The sequence below is a fragment of the Salvelinus fontinalis genome, chromosome 11, assembly GCF_029448725.1.
Source record: "Salvelinus fontinalis isolate EN_2023a chromosome 11, ASM2944872v1, whole genome shotgun sequence".
Classification (NCBI taxonomy): Eukaryota; Metazoa; Chordata; class Actinopteri; order Salmoniformes; family Salmonidae; genus Salvelinus; species Salvelinus fontinalis.
The window spans coordinates 6,577,566-6,597,539 of NC_074675.1; the positions used below are offsets into that span (position 1 = coordinate 6,577,566).

At 48.1% G+C, this 19,974-nt stretch overlaps 2 protein-coding genes across 6 annotated transcripts in view; one reads left to right on the forward strand and one right to left on the reverse strand.

Moving 5' to 3' along the window:
- Window positions 1-10,469, forward strand: part of ccdc146 (coiled-coil domain containing 146) — a 67,626-nt gene extending 57,157 nt beyond the window's left edge. The window contains exons 19-21 of the mRNA XM_055937261.1: window positions 2,976-3,077; window positions 8,727-8,873; window positions 9,249-10,469. Coding sequence (XP_055793236.1) covers window positions 2,976-3,077; window positions 8,727-8,873; window positions 9,249-9,449 — 450 coding nt within the window. The 3' untranslated portion in view covers window positions 9,450-10,469. The remainder of the gene's footprint in view (window positions 1-2,975; window positions 3,078-8,726; window positions 8,874-9,248) is intronic.
- A 916-nt stretch (window positions 10,470-11,385) lies between these two features.
- The window catches only part of gsap (gamma-secretase activating protein), a 35,253-nt gene continuing 26,664 nt past the window's right edge, over window positions 11,386-19,974 (reverse strand). For 3 of the 5 annotated variants that reach the window (XM_055937265.1, XM_055937263.1, XM_055937262.1), the window contains exons 28-31: window positions 19,530-19,591; window positions 13,036-13,140; window positions 12,819-12,915; window positions 11,386-12,617 (exon numbers count right to left, since the gene is read on the reverse strand). In XM_055937265.1, coding sequence (XP_055793240.1) covers window positions 12,517-12,617; window positions 12,819-12,915; window positions 13,036-13,140; window positions 19,530-19,591 — 365 coding nt within the window. In that variant the 3' untranslated portion in view covers window positions 11,386-12,516. Of the gene's footprint in view, window positions 12,618-12,818; window positions 12,916-13,035; window positions 13,141-19,529; window positions 19,592-19,974 lie in introns of those variants that run through there. The other 2 variants (XR_008761286.1, XM_055937266.1) reach the window with 2 other exon arrangements.

Genomic DNA, 19,974 nt, shown 5'->3' on the forward strand with positions numbered 1-19,974 from the left:
ACGCTTAGATAACCTCACTGGGCCCCATCAGCCAGCATGCCAAGCTGAGGCTCTGGGATCTGGAGGATGTTAGATATCAGTTTGATCTGGAGGATGTTAGATATCAGTTTGATCTGGAGGATGTTAGATATCAGTTTGATCTGGAGGATGTAAGATGTTAGTTTGATCTGGAGGATGTTAGATATCAGTTTGATCTGGAGGATGTTAGATATCAGTTTGATATGGAGGATGTTAGATATCAGTTTGATCTGGAGGATGTTAGATATTCGTTTGATCTGGAGGATGTTAGATATCAGTTTGATCTGGAGGATGTTAGATATCAGTTTGATCTGGAGGATGTTAGTTTGATCTGGAGGATGTTAGTTTGATCTGGAGGATGTTAGTTTGATCTGGAGGATGTTAGTTTGATCTGGAGGATGTTAGTTTGATCTGGAGGATGTTAGTTTGATCTGGAGGATGTTAGATATCCGTTTGATCTGGAGGATGTTAGATATCAGTTTGATCTGGAGGAGGTTAGATATCAGTTTGATCTGGAGGATGTTAGATATCAGTTTGATCTGGAGGATGTTAGATATCAGTTTGATCTGGAGGATGTTAGATATCAGTTTGATCTGGAGGGTGTTAGATATCAGTTTGATCTGGAGGATGTTAGATATCCGTTTGATCTGGAGGATGTTAGATATCAGTTTGATCTGGAGGATGTTAGATATCAGTTTGATCTGGAGGATGTTAGTTTGAACTGGAGGATGTTAGATATCAGTTTGATCTGGAGGATGTTAGATATCAGTTTGATCTGGAGGATGTTAGATATTAGTTTGATCTGGAGGATGTTAGATATCAGTTTGATCTGGAGGATGTTAGATATCAGTTTGATCTGGAGGATGTTAGATATCAGTTTGATCTGGAGGATGTTAGATATCAGTTTGATCTGGAGGATGTTAGATATCAGTTTGATCTGGAGGATGTTAGATATTCGTTTGATCTGGAGGATGTTAGATATTCGTTTGATCTGGAGGATGTTAGATATCCGTTTGATCTGGAGGATGTTAGATATCCGTTTGAGCTGGAGGATGTTAGATATCAGTTTGAGCTGGAGGATGTTAGATATCAGTTTGAGCTGGAGGATGTTAGATATCAGTTTGATCTGGAGGATGTCAGTTTGATCTGGAGGATGTTAGATATCAGTTTGATCTGGAGGATGTTAGATGTTAGTTTGATCTGGAGGATGTTAGTTTGATCTGGAGGATGTTAGATATCAGTTTGATCTGGAGGATGTTAGATATTAGTTTGATCTGGAGGATGTTAGATATTCGTTTGATCTGGAGGATGTTAGATATTAGTTTGATCTGGAGGATATCAGTTTGATCTGGAGGATGTTAGATATTCGTTTGATCTGGAGGATATCAGTTTGATCTGGAGGATGTTAGATATCAGTTTGATCTGGAGGATGTTAGATATTCGTTTGATCTGGAGGATATCAGTTTGATCTGGAGGATGTTAGATATCAGTTTGATCTGGAGGATGTTAGTTTGATCTGGAGGATGTTAGATATCAGTTTGATCTGGAGGATGTTAGATATCAGTTTGATCTGGAGGATGTTAGATATCAGTTTGATCTGGAGGATGTTAGATATTCGTTTGATCCTTAGGATGTTAGATATCAGTTTGATCTGGAGGATGTTAGATATCAGTTTGATCTGGAGGATGTTAGTTTGATCTGGAGGATGTTAGTTTGATCTGGAGGATGCTAGTTTGATCTGGAGGATGTTAGATATCAGTTTGATCTGGAGGATATCAGTTTGATCTGGAGGATGTTAGTTTGATCTGGAGGATGTTAGATATCAGTTTGATCTGGAGGATGTTAGATATCAGTTTGATCTGGAGGATGTTAGATATCAGTTTGATCTGGAGGATGTTAGATATCAGTTTGATCTGGAGGATGTTAGATATTCGTTTGATCTGGAGGATGTTAGATATCAGTTTGATCTGGAGGAAATCAGTTTGATCTGGAGGATGTTAGATATTCGTTTGAGTGCATTATTGGGTGACTGAGTGTGTCTGAGTATATACATGTTGTGTGTGTATTGGAGGCAGGGATGGAAATGAATGTAGTCCGCTAGCCCGTGGCTAGTACTGTTCAGACCAGGCTAGTACTGTTCAGACCAGGCTAGTACTGTTCAGACCAGGCTAGTACTGTTCAGACCAGGCTAGTACTGTTCAGACCAGCCTAGTACTGTTCAGACCAGGCTAGTACTGTTCAGACCAGGCTAGTACTGTTCAGACCAGGCTAGTACTGTTCAGACCAGCCTAGTACTGTTCAGACCAGGCTAGTACTGTTCAGACCAGCCTAGTACTGTTCAGACCAGCCTAGTACTGTTCAGACCAGGCTAGTACTGTTCAGACCAGGCTAGTACTGTTCAGACCAGGCTAGTACTGTTCAGACCAGCCTAGTACTGTTCAGACCAGGCTAGTACTGTTCAGACCAGCCTAGTACTGTTCAGACCAGTCTAGTACTGTTCAGACCAGCCTAGTACTGTTCAGACCAGGCTAGTACTGTTCAGACCAGGCTAGTACTGTTCAGACCAGGCTAGTACTGTTCAGACCAGCCTAGTACTGTTCAGACCAGGCTAGTACTGTTCAGACCAGGCTAGTACTGTTCAGACCAGCCTAGTACTGTTCAGACCAGGCTAGTACTGTTCAGACCAGGCTAGTACTGTTCAGACCAGGCTAGTACTGTTCAGACCAGGCTAGTACTGTTCAGACCAGGCTAGTACTGTTCAGACCAGGCTAGTACTGTTCAGACCAGGCTAGTACTGTTCAGACCAGGCTAGTACTGTTCAGACCAGGCTAGTAGAACATGTTCCCAACTACCCCGCCGGCTAGAGAAACTCTGTCTTTTCAAATATCATGTCAGTCTGGCTGTCTATCTGTCAGTCTGTCTGTGCGTTAACCAATCCCCTCTCTCCTCTCTCTCAGGTGAATGAGTTGCAGGGCCGTATCAAGGAGTCAACCAGGAGGATGATGGCCGTGGTGTCTGAGTTGTCGATGCGCCAAGCCAGCGCCATGACCCTGCAGCAGGTAAAAAAGGAGACTCTTTTAGATTGACCAGCATTTCCTAGTCTGGTGGACCCATACTGTAGATCTCTGTAGCCAACTAGGACCAGGCTAAGGTCAAGTCTAAGAATTATACCGTAGATCTCTGTAGCCAACTGGGACCAGGCTAAGGTCAAGTCTAAGAATTATACTGTAGATCTCTGTAGCCAACTAGGACCAGGCTAAGGTCAAGTCTAAGAATTATACTGTAGATCCCTGTAGCCAACTGGGACCAGGCTAAGGTCAAGTCTACGAATTATACTGTAGATCTCTGTAGCCAACTAGGACCAGGCTAAGGTCAAGTCTAAGAATTATACTGTAGATCCCTGTAGCCAACTAGGACCAGGCTAAGGTCAAGTCTAAGAATTATACTGTAGATCTCTGTAGCCAACTAGGACCAGGCTAAGGTCAAGTCTAAGGATTATACTGTAGATCCCTGTAGCCAACTGGGACCAGGCTAAGGTCAAGTCTAAGGATTTTTTATTTTTATTTTATTTCACCTTTATTTAACCAGGTAGGCTAGTTGAGAACAAGTTCTCATTTGCAACTGCGACCTGGCCAAGATAAAGCATAGCAGTGTGAACAGACAACAACACAGAGTTACACATGGAGTAAACAATAGACAAGTCAATAACATGGTAGAAAAAAGAGAATATATATACAATGTGTGCAAAAGGCATGAGGTAGGCAATAAATCGAATAATTACAATTTAGCAGATTAACACTGGAGTGATAAATCATCAGACGATCATGTGCAAGAAGAGATACTGGTGTGCAAAAGAGCAGAAAAGTAAATAAATAAAAGCAGTATGGGGGTGAGGTAGGTAAATTGGGTGGGTAGTTTACAGATGGACTATGTACAGCTGCAGCGATCGGTTAGCTGCTCGGATAGCAGATTTTTAAAGTTGTTGAGGGAGATAAAAGTCTCCAACTTCAGAGATTTTTGCAATTCGTTCCAGTCGCAGGCAGCAGAGAACTGGAAGGAAAGGCGTCCAAATTAGGTTTTGGCTTTAGGGATGATCAGTGAGATACACCTGCTGGAGCGCGTGCTACGGGTGGGTGTAGCCATCGTGACCAGTGAACTGAGATAATGCGGCACTTTGCCTAGCATAGCCTTGTAGATGACCTGGAGCCAGTGGGTCTGACGACGAACATGTAGCGAGGGCCAGCCGACTAGGGCATACAGGTCGCAGTGGTGGGTCGTATAAGGTGCTTTAGTAACAAAACGGATGGCACTGTGATAAACTGCATCCAGTTTGCTGAGTAGAGTATTGGAAGCTATTTTGTAGATGACATCTCCAAAGTCGAGGATCGGTAGGATAGTCAGTTTTACTAGGGTAAGTTTGGCGGCGTGAGTGAAGGAGGCTTTGTTCCGGAATAGAAAGCCGACTCTAGATTTGATTTTGGATTGGAGATGTTTGATATGAGTCTGGAAGGAGAGTTTGCAGTCTAGCCAGACACCTAGGTACTTATAGATGTCCACATATTCTAGGTCGGAACCGTCCAGGGTGGTGATGCTAGTCGGGCGTGCGGGTGCAGGCAGCGAACGGTTGAAAAGCATGCATTTGGTTTTACTAGCGTTTAAGAGCAGTTGGAGGCCACGGAAGGAGTGTTGTATGGCATTGAAGCTCGTTTGGAGGTTAGAGAGCACAGTGTCCAGGGAAGGGCCGGAAGTATACAGAATGGTGTCGTCTGCGTAGAGGTGGATCAGGGAATCGCCCGCAGCAAGAGCAACATCATTGATGTATACAGAGAAAAGAGTCGGCCCGAGAATTGAACCCTGTGGTACCCCCATAGAGACTGCCAGAGGACCGGACAACATGCCCTCCGATTTGACACACTGAACTCTGTCTGCAAAGTAGTTGGTGAACCAGGCAAGGCAGTCATTAGAAAAACCGAGGCTATTGAGTTTGCCGATAAGAATATGGTGATTGACAGAGTCGAAAGCCTTGGCCAGGTCGATGAAGACGGCTGCACAGTAATGTCTTTTATCGATGGCGGTTATGATATCGTTTAGTACCTTGAGCGTGGCTGAGGTGCACCCGTGACCGGCTCGGAAACCGGATTGCACAGCGGAGAAGGTACGGTGGGATTCGAGATGGTCAGTGATCTGTTTGTTGACTTGGCTTTCGAAGACCTTAGCTAGGCAGGGCAGGATGGATATAGGTCTGTAACAGTTTGGGTCCAGGGTGTCTCCCCCTTTGAAGAGGGGGATGACAGCGGCAGCTTTCCAATCCTTGGGGATCTCAGATGATACGAAGGAGAGGTTGAACAGGCTGGTAATAGGGGGTGCGACAATGGCAGCGGACAGTTTCAGAAATAGGGGGCCCAGATTGTCAAGCCCAGCTGATTTGTATGGGTCCAGGTTTTCCAGCTCTTTCAGAACATCTGCTATCTGGATATGGGTAAAGGAGAAGCTGGGGAGGCTTGGGCGAGTAGCAGCGGGGGGGGCGGGGCTGTTGGCCAAGGTTGGAGTCGCCAGGTGGAAGGCATGGCCAGCCATTGAGAAATGTTTGTTGAAGTTTTCGATTATCACGGACTTATCAGTGGTGACCGTGTTATCTAGCCTCAGTGCAGTGGGCAGCTGGGAGGAGGTGCTCTTGTTTTCCATGGACTTTACAGTATCCCAGAACATTTTGGAGTTAGAGCTACAGGATGCAAATTTCTGCTTGAAAAAGCTGGCCTTTGCTTTCCTGACTGACTGCGTGTATTGGTTCCTGACTTCCCTGAACAGTTGCATATCACGGGGGCTCTTCGATGCTATTGCAGTTCGCCACAGGATGTTTTTGTGCTGGTCGAGGGCAGTCAGGTCTGGAGTGAACCAAGGGCTATATCTGTTCTTGGTTCTGCATTTTTTGAATGGAGCGTGCTTGTCTAATATGGTGAAGAAGTAACTTTTAAAGAATGACCAGGCATCCTCAACTGACGGGATGAGGTCAATATCCTTCCAGGGTACCCGGGCCAGGTCGATTAGAAAGGCCTGCTCGCAGAAGTGTTTCAGGGAGCGTTTGACAGTGATGAGGGGTGGTCGTTTGACCGTGGACCCGTGGCGGATACAGGCAATGAGGCAGTGATCGCTGAGATCTTGATTGAAGACAGCAGAGGTGTATTTGGAGGGCAAGTTGGTCAGGATAATGTCTATTAGGGTGCCCATGTTTACGGATTTAGGGTTGTACCTGGTGGGTTCCTTGATGATTTGTGTGAGATTGAGGGCATCAAGCTTAGATTGTAGGACTGCCGGGGTGTTAAGCATATCCCAGTTTAGGTCACCTAACAGAACAAACTCTGAAGCTAGATGGGGAGCGATCAATTCACAGATGGTGTCCAGGGCACAGCTGGGAGCTGAGGGGGGCCGGTAGCAGGCGGCAACAGTGAGAGACTTATTTCTGGAGAGATTAATTTTTAAAATTAGAAGTTCGAACTGTTTGGGCATAGACTTGGAAAGTATGACAGAACTTTGCAGGCTATCTCTGCAGTAGATTGCAACTCCTCCCCCTTTGGCAGTTCTATCTTGACGGAAAGTGTTATAGTTGGGTATGGAAATCTCAGAGTTTTTGGTGGCCTTCCTAAGCCAGGATTCAGACACGGCAAGGACATCAGGGTTGGCAGAGTGTGCTAAAGCGGTGAGTAAGGCAAACTTGGGGAGGAGGCTTCTGATGTTGACATGCATGAGGCCAAGGCTTTTTTGATCACAGAAGTCAACAAATGAGGGTGACTGGGGACATGCAGGGCCTGGGTTTACCTCCACATCACCCGAGGAACAGAGGAGTAGTAGGATGAAGGTGCGGCTAAAGGCTATCAAAACTGGTCGCCTAGAGCGTTGGGGACAAGGAATAAAAGGAGCAGATTTATGGGCGTGGTAGAATAGATTCTGGGCATAATGTGCAGACCAGGGTATGGTGGGGCACGGGTACAGCGGAGGCAAGCCCAGGCACTGGGTGATGATAAGAGAGGTTGTATCTCTGGACATGCTGGTCTCAATGGGTGAGGTCACCGCATGTGTGGGGGGTGGGACAAAGGAGGTATCAGAGGTACGGAGAGTGGAACTACGGGGTCCATTGCAAACCAAAACAATGATAACTAGCCTGAACAACAGTATGTAAGGCATATTGATATTAGAGAGAGACATACAATAAGGCATAAAGTGATTGCAGGTCATGATTGGGAGAGCTAGCTAAAACAGCAGGTGAAATAACAGCAGCTAGTCAGCTAACACAGCAACAGAAGGTAAAAATGGCGACGACTGGGGAGAGAGGGTCGGATTAACTACACACAGATCCTGAGTTAAGGCACAGAGCCGACAGATAAAACACAAATAAACAGAATGGAGTACCGTGAATTAATGGACAGTCAAGCAGGCATCAGCTATGTAGCCAAGTGATCATAGTGTCCAGGGGGCAGCCGTAGATGGAGTAGTGAGGCCTCCACTAAGCTAGCACGCGTTTAAAGTTAGTAGCCCGGGGGGGTGGTCTGCTCAGACGGAGGGGGTCTGCTCAGACGGAGGCCGGTTGAGGGCACCGGTTGAGGGCACGTCTGCAAACCAGACGTGGTCGTGTCGACAGAGAATCCAAGCCGGATAGCGATGGCGAAAGAGAGGTTGTGAATTGTAGAATTGTGTTTGCTAACTGGTGCTAGCTTCCTGGCTGCGCTAGCTGCAAGATAAGCTAGCAGTTAGCAGACCGGGGCAGGCAAGTTAGCCTTTGGGGGACGTCGCGATGGGGGGGAAGTCTGTTTTTGCCTCTTCGTGCGGTGACGTCGATAGACCAGTCGTGGAATTAGTAGGGTTCCAGGTAGCTCTAGGTAGCTAACAGGCCTAGTAGGTTAGCAGAATGGGCCTTCAGCGGGCGTCACGCCTGAGGGGCCTGTTGGAGTCCCCGGGCAGATTATGTCGGTATTCCAGTCGTAGAGGATAGGCGGGGTTCCGTGCTCCGTACCGGCAGTAAATGGGTCCGGGTCTTGTAGCCCAGGAGTGGGCTTCAGTGGTAGCACAGGAGCCCTAGCCAATTAGCTTCAGGCTAATTGGTGCCTGCTCCGGTGCCTGCTCCGGGATGGAGACCCTAGCCAGGAGTGGTCACCCGGGATTGTGGTTAGCTAGTTGCGAAGATCCAGATGAAAATGTTCAGAGTTTGCGGTAGGAATCCGGGGATATGGAGAGAAATAGGTCCGTTATGCTCTGGTTTTAGTCACGTTGTTCGAACTAGCGAGAGCTTTCCGAGCTAAAGGTTAGCTGATGACCGCTAGCAATGGTTTGCTAACTGATAGCTGGTAGGCAGTTAGCTGGCTATCTTCAGTAGATGGATTCCAGATCATAAGTAAATAGAAATACTTTAGAAAAAAGCAGATCCACGCCACATTGGGTGAGGCGGGTTGCAGTTGAGTATTTAGAAGTTGAGGTTTAAGAAAGTATTTTTAAAAGATATGCGAAGAAAAAGATGTAAAAAGATATATACAAGGGACACGGGACACGACAGGACAAAGACGTCTACACTGCTACGCCGTCTTGGAAGAATGAAGGATGTCCTGCTTCTACGACATCATCCTCTTCCCCTACATCGATCTACCCAATCACAAACATCCTCCTAATAATCTTCCTCTTCCTGACATTCCATGTTGTGTTGATCCCACCTCTGTCAGGAGCTGAAGGAGAGGGAGCTGTTCCTGGACACCTGCCACCGGCGCCTGGACCAGGGTCTGCCCCCCTCTGAAGACCTGGAGCTGGAGTGTCAACACATCCTCCGGGATGAGCAGCGCAGACGGGCCGACCAGCAGGAGAAAGACAGGGTCAGTCTCCCTCCATGGCCCTCTACCACAGGACTTTCAATTATGGATCATTAATGGAGGAATTCATACATGTTGAACTTGATGCTGAACTTTTGTACTTCTACACTGATAAGTTAACACTGCATTTAACACTTTGACTGTCTGGCAATCAGATAGAACAGTTGTATGTAGAATAGACGTGCCTCTCTGACATGTAGAGAATGAGGAATCTTGTCAGCTCTATTCATGGTATTTCTATCTGCAACGTTCAGGACATTGAACCCAATTCTCTCGAGTACATTTCTAGATACTCTTTTAGTTGTACAGTATACCATGAGTTAAATACTAGTATATGGTATACTATGTTGAGGACCTGGATTCTCTCCTCTGTTACAGCTGGTGGAGGAGGAGGAGAGGTCCCAGCTCCCTAGTGGGGTGTACACCACGGCCGAGGCCCGACCCAATGCCTACATCCCCCTGGGGGACACCCTGCCCCTGCCCAAGCCCTACGGAGCCCTGGCCCCCTTCAAACCCTCCGAGCCCGGCACCAACATCAGACACATTCGCAAGCCTGAACCAAAACCCATTGAGATATAGACCTGGACCAAACCCATTGAGATATAGACCTGGACCAAACCCATTGAGATATAGACCTGGACCAAACCCAGTGAGATATAGACCTGGACCAAACCCATTGAGATATAGACCTGGACCAAACCCAGTGAGATATAGACCTGGACCAAACCCATTGAGATATAGACCTGGACCAAACCCATTGAGATATAGACCTGGACCAAACCCATTGAGATATAGACCTGGACCAAACCCATTGAGATATAGACTTGGACCAAACCCAGTGAGATATAAACCTGGACCAAACCCATTGAGATATAGACCTGGACCAAACCCATTGAGATATAGACCTGGACCAAACCCATTGAGATATAGACCTGGACCAAACCCATTGAGATATAGACCTGGACCAAACCCATTGATATAGACCTGGACCAAACCCATTGATATAGACCTGGACCAAACCCATTGATATAGACCTGGACCAAACCCATTGAGATATAGACCTGGACCAAACCCATTGAGATATAGACCTGGACCAAACCCAGTGAGATATAGACCTGTACCAAACCCATTTAGATATACTGTAGACCTGGACCAAACCCAGTGAGATATAGACCTGGACCAAACCCATTGAGATATAGACTTGGACCAAACCCATTGAGATATAGACCTGTACCAAACCCATTGAGATATAGACCTGTACCAAACCCATTGAGATATAGACCTGGACCAAACCCATTGAGATATAGACCTGGACCAAACCCATTGAGATATAGACCTGGACCAAACCCAGTGAGATATACTGTAGACCTGGACCAAACCCTGCTACTACTACGTCTACCCCACCTAGATCTATCTGTGACATGAGTGTCAATATACATTTAATCAACATTTAATTCAGTTAAATTTCTGTTGGCACCAATCGTACTCCATACTCGGGTTACCAGGGACAGGAGAATATTTATCATCTAGGAGTGTAGCCAATCATCATAGGGCCTTTAGATTCTCAACACAGCTCATTAAACAGCAGGTATATTTTAACCTCGTCTGCTGTCTTGGTCCTTGTTCCTTCCTGAGAAGCGGAGCAGGGAGCGTGCCATGCATCTGGGTTGGATTTCTGCTGAAGTCAGAGGCACGAGGTCTTACTGGCGATACTGTAGCTGTTTCTATTTACCCTCCTCCAGTAACCTCACAGAGAACCTTTCAGAGGGATTTCACTGATCAGTCTTTACATTTCTGGTGAAGGAGGAAGAGAAAGTGGAGTGGGACTGTCAGTATGTGGTGATGAGTGTGTGTGTCGAGTGTGTGTGTCGAGTGTGTGTGCGTGTGTGTGTGCATGTGTGCGGTGAGTGTGTGTGTGGTGAGTGTGGTGTGTGTGGTAAGTGTGTGTGGTGAGTGTGTGCGGTGAGTGTGGTAAGTGTGTGCGGTGAGTGTGTGCCTGTGTGTGTCGAGTGTGTGCGTGTGTGTGCATGTGTGGTGAGTGTGGTAAGTGTGTGTGTGTGTGTGTGTGTGTGTGAGTGAGTGAGCCCTGCGATTCTGAGAATCAAAGTTTGGCTTTGGGAGAAGTGTGCCTGGTGTTCTGATTTGTGGAAGCGTCCAAACCAGTGACATCAGATATGGTGTAGAACGCCTGTTCATTTCCTGAGTGACTGTATCTGTGGAGTCAGCCAGGTCTCCGTCTGTTCCCTCAGCTAACAGGGTGTGTCTCTGACTGTCTCAACCATAACAACCCACACTGCAGCAGAGTGGCTAACATTAGCATGGGATAATATACTTATTTATGGTGTACTTATCTGTCCCTTAATGTGACTATGAGAGTCATGGGGAATAGTGTCAATGTGCCGCTGCCACGGCTGTCAGTCTTATTGAACGAAGACAGACAGACATGCAACAAATATTTGATTTAGAGTTTCATTGATACAACATGGCTTTACACGTGGAAACATGACAACAAAAATCCCTTTTCCAGTTTATTATTGTACCTGATCCAACGCATTTCCTGGATTCCACTCCAAATCACTGTGTTATTCCTGAAATCTAACCATGCATCAGTTCCTCTGAAATGGAAATGTACAGACATCATACAGGACACGTGTTGTGGTAATTCAGACACCTTCCAGAGAACTTCCCTTCTTACTGTAAGAGCCTCATCCATCTGGTCTGTGTGGGAGGGTTGAGCAACAGGCAGAGAGGGCAGAAATATAAATCTGGTTAACTGATGACTATTGTCACCAGACCCATTGTTCATCAGAATCTAATGTCTCTTCATAGATTCTCATGTATTGGAACGTTGAGTAATCAACATTTAAAGTGTAATTTCAAACAGTCCCCGCTCTCTCTGACACGGTCCCCGCTCTCTCTGACACGGTCCCCGCTCTCTCTGACACGGTCCCCGCTCTCTCTGACACGGTCCCCGCTCTCTCTGACACGGTCCCCGCTCTCTCTGACACGGTCCCCGCTCTCTCTGACACGGTCCCCGCTCTCTCTGACACGGTCCCCGCTCTCTCTGACACGGTCCCCGCTCTCTCTGACACGGTCCCCGCTCTCTCTGACACAGTCCCCGCTCTCTCTGACACAGTCCCCGCTCTCTCTGACACAGTCCCCGCTCTCTCTGACACAGTCCCCGCTCTCTCTGACACAGTCCCCGCTCTCTCTGACACAGTCCCCGCTCTCTCTGACACAGTCCCCGCTCTCTCTGACACAGTCCCCGCTCTCTCTGACACAGTCCCCGCTCTCTCTGACACAGTCCCCGCTCTCTCTGACACAGTCCCCGCTCTCTCTGACACAGTCCCCGCTCTCTCTGACACAGTCCCCGCTCTCTCTGACACAGTCCCCGCTCTCTCTGACACAGTCCCCGCTCTCTCTGACACAGTCCCCGCTCTCTCTGACACAGTCCCCGCTCTCTCTGACACAGTCCCCGCTCTCTCTGACACAGTCCCCGCTCTCTCTGACACAGTCCCCGCTCTCTCTGACACAGTCCCCGCTCTCTGAGTACTAGTGGAATATGGAGTGTTGAGTGAAAACTTGGGAGCCTTGACCTGCTCCCCCTCTTTCTTCACCTCCCTCCACCTCTCGGTCTCTCCCTCCCTCACTTGTCCTGGAAGCCCAGCAGGATCAGAGTCTGTTTCAGAGCCGTCTCCTCCACAAACCTGGCATCCACATTCTCCTGCTCCTCAAAAGGGTTCAGAGCTGCAGCACAGAATAGACACACCATCAGACACCCACAGTACAGACACAGTACACACACAGTACACACCATCAGACACCCACAGTACACACACAGTGTACACACACACAGAACACACACAGTACACACACACAGTTTGGCTTGGCTGTTTAATAAGCTAGTTTCACTTGTAGAGACAAGAGAAACATTCTCTGAATAAATACCTCGATCTTCCACATCTAACAGAATTTTGGTCAGGAAGGTGAGAGGCAGGAACTCAGGCCTGAAGCCAGGCTCGTCTCTCTCCATGAACATAGAACCCTGGAACAACAGACAAACCATCTAACTAATCAAGCCCAGCAGTATTTACTTCCTGCTCTTGGTGATATTGAATTGGTGATTGTACAGTTGATTAGTGGAAGCTGAATAAGACAGTGTTACTTTGGTTTTGGCGTGTTTCTCCAGCAGGCCTCTGACATAGTCTCTGGAGATACAGGCTGAACTGATGGGGTGATCCCACAGGTGACAGATCCTCTGCTCCATGCGCTGGAAGTAACAACAGTTATCTAGTTACCCCATGTCCTCTATCACCAGGCCTTCAACAGACGTTTCTCAGCCTGTGTAAAACCTATCGTGTTGACTGGTAAATGAGTCGCTATTCGCTATGGGCCCGATTCCGACTTAGGGAATGACGCCTTTCCTTCGCACTTCTCAGTAGTTGCTATTCAGACTTTATGCAGGTGCGTAACGGGCTTTGTAAGCGTGTTTACCTTGCGCATGTAATTCAACCGATGAAAACCCTCCCACTTGCTGGCCAACAGATTTTCTCGTGGAGTTTTCATTCAATATGGTTTTCAGTACATTTCTCTTAAAGCCAATATGGTTTTCAGTACATTTCTCTTAAAGCCAATATGGTTTTCAGTACATTTCTCTTAATGCCAATATGGTTTTCAGTACATTTCTCTTAATGCCAATATGGTTTTCAGTACATTTCTCTTAAAGCCAATATGGTTTTCAGTACATTTCTCTTAAAGCCGGATGTACACTACACAACTTTCAAAATCCTATCATCACTAAACCTCACATTAAACCACCATCTTTCCTGTTGTTTTTTTGTTGTCTTGCCAACCTAGTGGTGCACACTAAATGTGATTAAATTTAACGTAGCTACAACGAGTCCAGTCGAGGTGAACCGTGAGTCTTCCCTGATTCTCACAACGGTTCAGGCGTGGTGAACCGTGAGTCTACCCTGATTCTCACAACGGTCCAGTCGAGGTGAACCGTGAGTCTACCCTGATTCTCACAACGGTCCAGGCGTGGTGAACCGTGAGTCTACCCTGATTCTCACAACGGTCCAGTCGAGGTGAACCATGAGTCTACCCTGATTCTCACAACGGTCCAGGCGTGGTGAACCGTGAGTCTACCCTGATTCTCACAACGGTCCAGTCGAGGTGAACCGTGAGGATCCAGGTTTAACCTGCTACGTGTGGTCTGAGTTCCATAATGATCTAATAGGCTACATGTCCTACATTATTGCACAACGTTGTCTAATATGATCCAGTAATGCTACGACCTTCAGGGACCGCGACACTGACGTGACAGAGGAAGGAAAGGTCAACAGAATGGAATGATGCAAAATGTAAGGTACAAATTGAAGAAAACTAACACTTATAAATGTGGGTATTACTGATGGTGGCTAATATTTAACATGATACAAATTGTCAAATAAAAGGGCGAAATGCCCAGGCATATAATTAAAACATTTGAAAGCGCATACATCAAGTCGGCAGGTTCAGCCCTACAGAAGCTTGTATCTCCACATTTCATCCACGCAAATTATGGGGGCGTACAATTAAAACTCTGAATAACGGCTCAGCTATTTATAGCCTATTTCACTGTCCCACTTGAGACCAGAAGGTTCGCTAGAACTTATTCCTGGTTTCATCACACGTAAAGGTGGTGGAATTATGAGGGAATTAAATCAAGGTCAGAATATGACGTATCTGTAGACACCTCCGCCACAAACAAAACCCGAGGTCAGAATACGACTGTAGACACCTCCGCCACGCTCTAACCTCCACCCCAAACAAAACCGAGGTCAGAATACGACTGTAGACACCTCCGCCACGCTCTAACCTCCACCCCAAACAAAACCGAGGTCAGAATACGACTGTAGACACCTCCGCCACGCTCTAACCTCCACCCCAAACAAAACCGAGGTCAGAATACGACTGTAGACACCTCCGCCACGCTCTAACCTCCACCCCAAACAAAACCGAGGTCAGAATATGACGTATCTGTAGACACCTCCGCCACACTCTAACCTCCACCCCAAACAAAACCGAGGTCAGAATACGACTGTAGACACCTCCGCCACGCTCTAACCTCCACCCCAAACAAAACCGAGGTCAGAATATGACTGTAGACACCTCCGCCACGCTCTAACCTCCACCCCAAACAAAACCGAGGTCGGACTACGACTGTAGACACCTCCGCCACTCTCTAACCTCCACCCCAAACAAAACCGAGGTCAGAATATGACTGTAGACACCTCCGCCACGCTCTAACCTCCACCCCAAACAAAACCGAGGTCAGAATACGACTGTAGACACCTCCGCCACTCTAACCTCCACCCCAAACAAAACCGAGGTCAGAATACGACTGTAGACACCTCCGCCACGCTCTAATCTCCACCCCAAACAAAACCGAGGTCAGAATACGACTGTAGACACCTCCGCCACGCTCTAACCTCCACCCCAAACAAAACCGAGGTCAGAATACGACTGTAGACACCTCCGCCACGCTCTAACCTCCACCCCAAACAAAACCGAGGTCAGAATACGACTGTAGACACCTCCGCCACGCTCTAACCTCCACCCCAAACAAAACCGAGGTCAGAATATGACGTATCTGTAGACACCTCCGCCACACTCTAACCTCCACCTCAAACAAAGCCAAGGTCAGAATACGACTGTAGACACCTCCGCCACGCTCTAACCTCCACCCCAAACAAAACCGAGGTCGGACTACGACTGTAGACACCTCCGCCACTCTCTAACCTCCACCCCAAACAAAACCGAGGTCAGAATATGACTGTAGACACCTCCGCCACGCTCTAACCTCCACCCCAAACAAAACCGAGGTCAGAATACGACTGTAGACACCTCCGCCACTCTAACCTCCACCCCAAACAAAACCGAGGTCAGAATACGACTGTAGACACCTCCGCCACGCTCTAATCTCCACCCCAAACAAAACCGAGGTCAGAATACGACTGTAGACACCTCCGCCACGCTCTAACCTCCACCCCAAACAAAACCGAGGTCAGAATACGACTGTAGACACCTCCGCCACGCTCTAACCTCCACCCCAAACAAAACCGAGGTCAGAATACGACTGTAGACACCTCCGCCACGCTCTAACCTCCACCCCAAACAAAACCGAGGTCAGAATATGACGTATCTGTAGACACCTCCGCCACACTCTAACCTCCACCCCAAACAAAACCGAGGTCAGAATACGACTGTAGACACCTCCGCCACGCTCTAACCTCCACCCCAAACAAAACCGAGGTCAGAATACGACTGTAGACACCTCCGCCACACTCTAACCTCCACCCCAAACAAAACCGAGGTCAGAATACGACTGTAGACACCTCCGCCACACTCTAACCTCCACCTCAAACCGAGGTCAGAATACGACTGTAGACACCTCCGCCACGCTCTAACCTCCACCCCAAACAAAGCCGAGGTCAGAATACGATGTATCTGTAGACACCTCCGCCACGCTCTAACCTCCACCCCAAACAAAACCAAGGTCAGAATACGACTGTAGACACCTCCGCCACGCTCTAACCTCCACCCCAAACAAAACCAAGGTCAGAATACGACTGTAGACACCTCCGCCACGCTCTAACCTCCACCCCAAACAAAACCGAGGTCAGAATACGACTGTAGACACCTCCGCCACGCTCTAACCTCCACCCCAAACAAACCCGAGGTCAGAATACGACTGTAGACACCTCCGCCACGCTCTAACCTCCACCCCAAACAAAACCGAGGTCAGAATATGACTGTAGACACCTCCGCCACACTCTAACCTCCACCCCAAACAAAACCGAGGTCAGAATACGACTGTAGACACCTCCGCCACGCTCTAACCTCCACCCCAAACAAAACCGAGGTCAGAATACGACTGTAGACACCTCCGCCACACTCTAACCTCCACCCCAAACAAAACCGAGGTCAGAATACGACTGTAGACACCTCCGCCACACTCTAACCTCCACCTCAAACCGAGGTCAGAATACGACTGTAGACACCTCCGCCACGCTCTAACCTCCACCCCAAACAAAGCCGAGGTCAGAATACGATGTATCTGTAGACACCTCCGCCACGCTCTAACCTCCACCCCAAACAAAACCAAGGTCAGAATACGACTGTAGACACCTCCGCCACGCTCTAACCTCCACCCCAAACAAAACCAAGGTCAGAATACGACTGTAGACACCTCCGCCACGCTCTAACCTCCACCCCAAACAAAACCGAGGTCAGAATACGACTGTAGACACCTCCGCCACGCTCTAACCTCCACCCCAAACAAACCCGAGGTCAGAATACGACTGTAGACACCTCCGCCACGCTCTAACCTCCACCCCAAACAAAACCGAGGTCAGAATATGACTGTAGACACCTCCGCCACACTCTAACCTCCACCCCAAACAAAACCGAGGTCAGAATACGACTGTAGACACCTCCGCCACGCTGTAACCTCCACCCCAAACAAAACCGAGGTCAGAATACGACTGTAGACACCTCCGCCACGCTCTAACCTCCACCCCAAACAAACCCGAGGTCAGAATACGACTGTGGACACCTCCGCCACGCTCTAACCTCCACCCCAAACAAAACCGAGGTCAGAATATGACTGTAGACACCTCCGCCACACTCTAACCTCCACCCCAAACAAAACCGAGGTCAGAATACGACTGTAGACACCTCCGCCACGCTGTAACCTCCACCCCAAACAAAACCGAGGTCAGAATACGACTGTAGACACCTCCGCCACGCTCTAACCTCCACCCCAAACAAAACCGAGGTCAGAATACGACTGTAGACACCTCCGCCACGCTCTAACCTCCACCCCAAACAAAACCCGAGGTCAGAATACGACTGTAGACACCTCCGCCACTCTAACCTCCACCCCAAACAAAGCCACGGTCAGAATACGACTGTAGACACCTCCGCCACGCTCTAACCTCCACCCCAAACAAAACCGAGGTCAGAATACGACTGTAGACACCTCCGCCACGCTCTAACCTCCACCCCAAACAAAACCGAGGTGAGAATACGACGTATCTGTAGACACCTCCGCCCCAAACAAAACCGAGGTCAGAATACGACTGTAGACACCTCCGCCACGCTCTAACCTCCACCCCAAACAAAACCGAGGTCAGAATATGACTGTAGACACCTCCGCCACACTCTAACCTCCACCCCAAACAAAACCGAGGTCAGAATACGACTGTAGACACCTCCGCCACGCTCTAACCTCCACCCCAAACAAAACCGAGGTGAGAATACGACGTATCTGTAGACACCTCCGCCCCAAACAAAACCGAGGTCAGAATACGACTGTAGACACCTCCGCCACGCTCTAACCTCCACCCCAAACAAAACCGAGGTCAGAATATGACTGTAGACACCTCCGCCACACTCTAACCTCCACCCCAAACAAACCGAGGTCAGAATACGACTGTAGACACCTCCGCCACGCTCTAACCTCCGCCCCAAACAAAACCGAGGTCAGAATACGACTGTAGACACCTCCGCCACGCTCTAACCTCCACCCCAAACAAAACCCGAGGTCAGAATACGACTGTAGACACCTCCGCCACGCTCTAACCTCCACCCCAAACAAAACCGAGGTCGAAATACGACTGTAGACACCTCCGCCACGCTCTAACCTCCACCCCAAACAAAACCGAGGTCAGAATACGACTGTAGACACCTCCGCCACTCTCTAACCTCCACCTCAAACAAAACCGAGGTCAGAATACGACTGTAGACACCTCCGCCACTCTCTAACCTCCACCTCAAACAAAGCCAAGGTCAGAATACGACTGTAGACACCTCCGCCACGCTCTAACCTCCACCCCAAACAAAACCCGAGGTCAGAATACGACTGTAGACACCTCCGCCACGCTCTAACCTCCACCCCAAACAAAACCGAGGTCAGAATACGACTGTAGACACCTCCGCCACGCTCTAACCTCCGCCCCAAACAAAACCGAGGTCAGAATACGACTGTAGACACCTCCGCCACGCTCTAACCTCCACCCCAAACAAAACCGAGGTCAGAATACGACTGTAGACACCTCCGCCACGCTCTAACCTCCACCCCAAACAAAACCGAGGTCAGAATACGACTGTAGACACCTCCGCCCCAAACAAACCCGAGGTCAGAATACGACTGTAGACACCTCCACCCCAAACAAAACCGAGGTCAGAATACGACTGTAGACACCTCCGCCCCAAACAAAACCGAGGTGAGAATACGACTGTAGACACCTCCGCCACGCTCTAACCTCCACCCCAAACAAAACCGAGGTCAGAATACGACTGTAGACACCTCCGCCCCAAACAAACCCGAGGTCAGAATATGCATAGAGAGAAGTGCATCTAAAGGGAATTACGTTCCATTTACGTGCTCTTAACTCGGGTCGGAATCCCCACTTATGAGAATGAACAGCAGAAGGAATGCTTCGTTTCTCTGTTGTACCTTCTCCACTTCCCCTCTTGGCTGCAACAACAGTCCAATAATTATCTGATTGGCTAAAAATAGAAATCACATTCCACTGCTTAGACAGCTGTAAGTAACAAATATCAGCAACTACACGATGCAATTAACACCTTTGAGAGCAATGTAACTTTTACCTCCGGTAGTCTCTTCAGAATGCTGAACTTCAGCTCCTCGTTGGCATCACTGTTGTCTAGATCTACACAAGAGGAAAAGTAGACCGTTTTTTAATTACTTAAAATCATCGAAACCTTTCATCCTCAGTAATACTGTTTCTATTGTCCCAGGAAGACTTTCTGGGAGTGTGAAAAACACCAAGGTAAAGTCCATATCAACCATATCTAACTACGGTACTACATTATTCAAAAGACTTTAAGGGCAATTACACCAATTAATTTTGCCACTTTCTTACACAGAACTTATTCCCCAGAATTCTAACATTTTCCTTATCACCGTCTAGACGAAATACTGAAAACATGTTTTGTACTTTGCTTTCATCTTCAGAGATTGTTTTGTTTGTCCCCTGGGGAAGAGCTGTGATATAAACTGTACTGAAACTGGCCAAGCATGAAACAGTCTCTA